General features: G+C 41.3%; 1 protein-coding gene across 1 annotated transcript; it reads left to right on the top strand.

Annotated features, from left to right (window-relative positions):
* The first annotated feature begins 3,292 nt into the window (after window positions 1–3,292).
* LOC138902643 (uncharacterized) lies at window positions 3,293–6,872 on the top strand. Its single transcript, XM_070190528.1, has 4 exons — window positions 3,293–3,616; window positions 4,828–5,072; window positions 5,220–5,387; window positions 6,683–6,872. The coding sequence occupies exons 1-4, from the start codon at window positions 3,293–3,295 to the stop codon at window positions 6,870–6,872; spliced, it is 927 nt and encodes a 308-aa protein (XP_070046629.1).
* Window positions 6,873–7,111: the final 239 nt, after the last annotated feature.

The following is a 7,111-nucleotide window of genomic DNA, read 5'->3' on the forward strand; positions in this document are numbered from 1 at the left end:
GATTTGGTTTGATTGTGCTACCTGATTTATGTGGAAGACGTGTACATGAGGTGACGAGTGTATATACGGGTTTATATGTGGTATAAGACCGGTTTAGACTCTTAGATTACTCATAAGAATTTAATTGAAGTTATTATTATATGCTCTATCTCACGTTGTCAAGTTTATCCTTACATGATTTAATTTAAGTTGTCATTACATTATCTAGTTTCTATTGTCGAGGTTACTCTTATATGCATTTATTAGTAGTTTTTGTCACATGCTATTCTTCCCATTGTCGAGTTATTCTCATACATTTAGTTGTAGTTGCTATTTCATGCTATCTCTTTCATTGTTAAGCTTATGTTATGCATTAGAATTCGAAGATGCCATTTCATGAGATAATCTTCATTGTTGAGTTATTGAAGTTATTGTTGTTGAGAGCTATCAATACGTTGTGGTTAAAATTTTTGGTTATTGGAATACCTCTCCTTGTTGAGTTATTTCTCGTTCACTTTATTGTTATTGAAATTCTTCTACATATTGTGGTTGAGCCGTGTGCTATGTGTTGTGGTAACATTAGTATTGTTGATTTGGCAATGTTGTGGAATATGGTTATGTGAGGTGCGATTTGATTATCCTGTTGTGATATTGATAGGCATGCTGTGGTATAAGGGTGGGTATTGAAACGCATGCAGTGAGATAAGAAGGGATTTATACGCGTGTTGCTAGTAAGAAAATTTCTTGAAGCCACGCGGTGAGATAAGGGGGCTAAAAATCATGTAGCTATTTCGGAAAAAAATGTTTTTAAAATAGATGCAAGGCCTACCCTGTGATATAAGGAAGACTGTGATTGTGATTTGTAAAATGGGAATATGAGTTGTGGTGCCTCGGTTGTGATTCTTGTCGTACATTCTATGTTGACAAGGCTTGTTGATTTGAACGATTATTGTCTTCCCATCATTCCTTTTACTTGTACGTTGACTATATTTGATCACTCGTTGTTCTTATCGTATGTTCATTATTTGTTGTCCGTTATGTCTTAATTTTCGTTGTTAGCCTTATATCATCATTCTGTTTGTTATCATTTGTTTTTTTTACTTTCCGTTATTAGATTATATTAATATTCTGTTCAGGTTTTCTATGTCTAGTAGGTGTCTTTACATGCCTCGTCACTACTCTACCGAGGTTAGGCTTTATACTTACTGTGTACTGTTATGGTATACTCATGCTACGCTTCTGCACATTTTGTGCAGATCTAGATACTTCTGCTCGTGCGGGATGCCATTGAGTTGACCCAGTTATTTCGAAGACTTCAAGCTATACCTGCTTGATGCTCGCAGGCCACGGAGTCACCTTCTTTTATTGCCTTACTACTGTTTATCTTCATATCAAACAGAGTTGTATTTAGAGATTACTAGTGCATTTTTCTATAGAGCTTATGACTCAGTTCCACTGATTTTTGGGATATTGTGACTGTTGTACCATTTTGGTTTCATTATGATAGTTATCAGTTTAGTTTATCATCTTACTAGTTAATTGTGCTAAATTCTCAATATATGTTAGGCTTACCTAGCCTTAGATACTAGGTGCCATCACGACATCCTAATGTGGGAATTTGGGGTCGTGAAAAGTTGGCATCAGAGCTCTAGATTCATAGGTGCTACGAGTCATAAGCAAGTTTAGTAGAGTCTTACGGATCATTACAGAGACGTCTGTACTTATCTTTGAGAGGCTACGGAACTATTAGAAAAATTCCACTTCTTTGATTCCTTATCATGCGAATTTGTTGATTTCGACATCTGAGCCTTTTGTCTTTCTATTCTCTCACAGATGGTGAGCACATGCATTGCTGGATCAGACGATCAGACACTCGCGCCCTTGCTAGAGCCGCGAGAGGCCGGGGCATGGGTAGAGGCTGAAGAGGGGCACGTGCTGCAGCCAGAACTCCTGTCCGAGCAGCGATTGAGGAGCCACCAACAACTCCAATTGAGGGACAAGCACCCGAGGTGCCTATTGTTATCCTTGTACTTCAGGAGACCCTAGAACACTTCCTGAGTATATTTGGCACTCTAGCTCTGGCGGGATTGATCCCCGTTGCACCAACTACATCTCAGGCTGGGGGAGGAGCTCAGACTCTCGCGGCTTGTAACCCAGAGCAGCGGGTCCAAGTTGATCAGGTTTAGGGAGTTATACCATCCCAGCCCGTCATTCTGGTTCAGCTCGAGGTCAGGCCAGAGGCATCTGAGGAGGAGCATAGGAGACTTGAGAGGTTCAAGAAGTATGACACACCTACTTAAAGTGGCATAGTTATTGAGGACGCTCATGGTTTTCTAGACAAGTGCCACTGTATTCTCCACACCATGGGCATTGTAAAGGTGAACGGGGTCGCCTTTACTACATTTGAGTTGTTAGGAGTAGCCTATAGGTGGTGGCAGCTTACGAGGAGGGTAGGCCAGCTGATGCCGCACCACTCCCTTGGACTCAGTGTTTAGATATGTTTTTGAGGAATTTCATCCCACATACCCTCTGAGATGCATGGCACATAGAGTTTGAGCAGTTGCTTCTACTAGTCAGTATGGTAGACTTTGACGTGATCTTGGGCATGGATTTGTTGTCACCCTATCACGCTATTTTGTATTGTCATGCCACAACTATGACATTGGCTATGCCAGGGTTGTCACTGTTGGAGTGGAGGATTACATTGGATTATATTCTTAGCAGAGTGGTGTCCTTTCTAAAGGCATATCGAATGGTTGAGAAGGGGTGTGATGCATATCTAGCCTTTATGAGAGATATCAATGCTGATACTCATACTATTGAGTCCTAGCTCTAGGATCCAGTTTCTGATGAGAGGTCCTGGTTACATACACATAACACACACCTAAAAATGGAAGATATAGATCAAGAATCTATTAACATATTTATGAATCCCAATCCTGGAAATATAGCATCCCTTTTTATGATACGTCCATCCTAAAAATCTGTAATAATTTTCTCATTGCTTTTGAACTCAGCCCTTCATTTTTGTTTCGCAGTTTGTTGTCTTTGTATTTTTATTCTGGTAATGAGAAATCTCCCATACGTATTTCCAGCAGACCTACTGGGCATGCCGCCCGATAGGGATATCGATTTTAGTATTGACCTGGTGTCGGGCATTCAGCCCATTTCTATTCCACCATATCATATGGCACCGGTGGAGTTGAAGGAATTAAAGGAACAACTTTAGGAGTTGCTTCATATAGGGTTTCATCTGACCGAGTATCTCACCTTGGGGTATTCCAATTCATTTGTGAAAAAGAAAGACGACACTATGAGGATGTGTATTGATTATAGGCAGCTGAACAAAGTTACAACCAAGAACAAGTACCCATTACCATGCATTGATGACTTATTTTATCAGCTTCAGTGTGCTAAAGTGTTCTCGAAGATTGATTTGAGGTCACGGTACCATCAGCTGAAGATCCAAGATTCAAACAATCCAAAGATTGTATTTAGGACTTGCTTTGGTCACTTTGAGTTTCTGGTGATGTCATTTGGGCTGACCAATGCCCCTGTATCATTAATGCACTTGATGAACAGTGTGTTCCAGCCATATATTGATTCTTTCATCATCGTGTTCATTGATGACATATTGGTATATTCTCGCAGTCAGGAGGATCATGAGCAGCACTTGAGGATCGTGCTCCTGACCTTGAGGGAGAAGTAAATATATGGAAAATTCTCCACGTGTGAGTTTTGGCTTGATTCAATGGCATTTTTGGGTCATGTGGTGTCTAGTAAGGGGACTAAGGTGGATCTGAAGAAGGTGGAGGCAGTTCAGAGTTGGCCCATACCGTCTTTACCTACTGAGATCCGGAGTTTTCTAGGCTTGGGTATTATCACTATTTTGTAGAGGGATTTTCATCCATCGCATCTCCTTTGACTAGGTTAACTCAGAAGGGTGCCCCATTTAAGTGGTCCAAAGAGTGTGAGGAGAACTTTTAGAAGATCAAGACTGCCTTGACCACAGCTCCAGTTCTAATTTTGCCTTAAGCATCGGGTTCATAAACAGTTTATTGTGATGCTTCAAAGATTGGCATTGGATGTTTATTGGTTTAGGAGGGTTGAGTGATCGCTTATGCTTCACGTAAGCTGAAGCCCCATGAGAAGAACTACCATGTTCATGATTTAGAGTTGGCTTCCATTGTTCACGCATTGAATATTTGGAGGCATTATCTCTACGGCGTGTCTTATGAAGTATTCACAGAAAATCGGAGTCTACAACACTTATTTAAGCAAAAGGATCTGAACTTGAGGCAGCGGGGGTGGTTAGAGCTGTTAAAAGACTATGATATCACCATTCTATATCATCACGATAAGGCCAATGTGGTGGCCGATGCCTGGAGTAGGAAGGATGAGAGCATGGGTATCCTTGCATATATTCTAGTTGGAGAGAGACTGTTAGCATTGGATGTTAAGGCTTTGGATAATCAGTTTGTGAGGTTGAATGTTTTGGATCCTAGCCGGGTCCTTGCTTGCGTGATTTATCGGTCTTCTTTGTATAAGCGCATAAAGGCACCTAATTATGATGACCCCTAATTGCTTGTCCTTAAGGACACAATGCATCACGGTGATGCCAAGGATGTTTCTATTGGAGATGATGGGGGTGTTGAGGATGCATGGCGGATTTGTATGCCCAATTTTGATGTGTTGCATGAGTTGATTCTTGAGGAGGCCCATAATTTGTAGCATTCCATTCATCTGGGTGTCGCTAAGATGTATCAGGATTTGAGGCAGCACTATTGGTGGAGAAGAATGAAGAAAGATATAGTAGAGTATGTGGCTCGCTATGTGAACTGTTAGCAGGTGAAGTACGAGCATTATAGGCAGGGTAGTTTGCTTCATAGACTTGATATTCCAAAGTGGAAGTGGGAGCGTGTCACCATTGATTTCGTTGTTAGACTCCCACAGACCTTGAAGAAATTTAACACAGTATGGGTTATTGTGGATAGACTGACCAAGTCTGCACACTTCATTAAGATTGTGACCACCTACTCTTCAGAGCATCTGGCTCAGATAAATATCTGTGAGATTATTTGTCTTCATGATGCGTTGGTGTCTATTATCTCCAATCGAGGCACGTAGTTCACATCGCATTTTTGAGTTGAGCATGACATTTCACCCAAGACAGATGGGCAGTCCGAGCGCACTATTCAGATCTTGGAGGATATGTTACGTTCCTGTGTTATGGATTTCAGTGGTTCATGGGATCAATTCTTACCGTTGGCAGAGTTTGCCTATAGCAACAACTACCAACCAAGTATTCAGATTGCTCTTCATGAAGCCTTATATGGGAAGCAGTGTCGTTCTCCAATTGGTTGGTTTGAGTCAAGGGAGGTTGGGTTGTTGGGCACTGATTTGGTTCGGTATGACTTGGAGAAAGTCAAGTTAATTTAGGATCGGCTTCGTACAGCACAGTCTAGGTAGAAGAGTTACACTGATCGGAGGGCTCGTGATGTAGCATTTATGGTGGGAGAGATGGTGTTGCTCAGAGTTTCACCAATAAGGGTGTGACGAGATTCAAGGAGAAGGGTAAGTTGAGCCCTAGGTATATTCGTACTTTTGAGATCCTTGAGAGAGTTGGTGAGGTGGACTACAGACTTGCATTACCACCCAGCTTATCGGCAGTTCACCCGGTGTTCCATGTTTCCATGCTCCGAAGTATTTTGGTGATCCATCACATGTGTTAGATTTAAGCTCAATCCAATTGGACAAGGATTTGACTTATGTTTAGGAGCCGGTGGCTATCCTGGACAAACATGTCTGGAAGTTGAGGTCAAAGAACATCACTTCAGTGAAGGCTCAGTGAAGGGGTTAACCACTCGAGGAGGCGACTTGAGAGACCAAGTATGACATGTGGTGCAATTATCCTCTCCTTTTTGGCACTTCAGGCATTTCTCTATGTACATTCAAGGACGAACAATTGTTTTAAGAGGGGGAGAATGTAATGACCCGACTAGTGGTTTTGCGTATTTGAACCTCGTTTCCCTTTTTCGAAGCTTCCCGCATGTGTATTTATGATTGTATAACTTGCTGGGAGGGTTGGTTTTGTTTTGGGAAGGTTTTGGGTTGATTTGGATCCTTTGGTTCTTGGTTTAGAAGCTTAAATTTAAAATGTTAACCTAGGTTTGACTTTTATAAAGACGATCCCGGAATAGATTTTTGATGGATCCGATATTTTTGTACCGTGATTTTAGACTTGGTCGTATGCACGGAATTGAATTTGGAGGTCCCTAGGTTGATTTCACTTGTTTTGCTGAAAGTTGGCAATTTGAGGTTTAGAAATTTTTTTAGGTTTGACCATAGGTTGACTTTATCGCTATGAGGTTCGGATTTTGGTTTTGGGTCTTGGAATAGGTCCATTTTGCTATTTGGAACTTGTCTGCAAAATTTGGTCTAATTCAGAGTTGATTTGATAGGATTTGGACGCTTCATTGCAATTCTAGCGATTCTTGAGTTCCCTTTTAAATTTCATGTATTTTGATGTCCCGTTCGTGGTTCTGGATGTTATTTTGGTATTTTGATCACACGAGTGAGTTTTTATGATGTTTTTAGACTTGTGTAGATGTTTGGTTTAGAGCTCCGAGGGCTCGAGTAAGTTTCAGACGTGTTTCGGATTGGATTGAGATGGTTTTAGGTTGCTGGTGTGCTGGTGCTGCAGTTGTCGCAATTGTGAGCACCAGCATCACAATTGCGAAGAGGACAGGGGAGATGCATATGTCACAAATGTGACTCCCTTAACGCATTTGCGAAGACAGTATAGGATTGGATTGGGCCATATTTGCAACCATTGTGTCACTTTTGCAAAGAAGGCTGCCATCGCAATTGTGATGCCTTTGTTGCAATTGTGACATCTGTGTGGGCTGTCATGGTTCGCTTTTACAATCCCTATTCTGCAATTGCGACACAACACCAAGGTCGCATTTACAACATCTGCAGCTGAACAAAAGGGCTGGAAGACGGGAGTTTAGTCTCATTTTCATGTCTTTGAAACCTAGTCTCGGTAGGAGGCGATTTGGAGAGAGGATTTTCACATACAATCATTGGGTAAGTGATTTTGATCTATTTTCAATTATATTACATGATTATA

This window comes from Nicotiana tomentosiformis, chromosome 12 (assembly GCF_000390325.3).
Source record: "Nicotiana tomentosiformis chromosome 12, ASM39032v3, whole genome shotgun sequence".
NCBI lineage: Eukaryota > Viridiplantae > Streptophyta > Magnoliopsida > Solanales > Solanaceae > Nicotiana > Nicotiana tomentosiformis.

What these genes read in the sequence shown, in the direction of transcription:
- LOC138902643 (XM_070190528.1), top strand. Translation starts at nt 3,293, where the DNA reads ATGAGGATGTGTATTGATTATAGGCAGCTGAACAAAGTTACAACCAAG. An exon ending in ATTATTTGTCTTCATGATGC is followed by an intron (nt 5,073 to 5,219) that starts GTTGGTGTCTAT and finishes TATGGATTTCAG; the next exon opens with TGGTTCATGGGATCAATTCT. An exon ending in TTGGGCACTGATTTGGTTCG is followed by an intron (nt 5,388 to 6,682) that starts GTATGACTTGGA and finishes CTGGTGCTGCAG; the next exon opens with TTGTCGCAATTGTGAGCACC.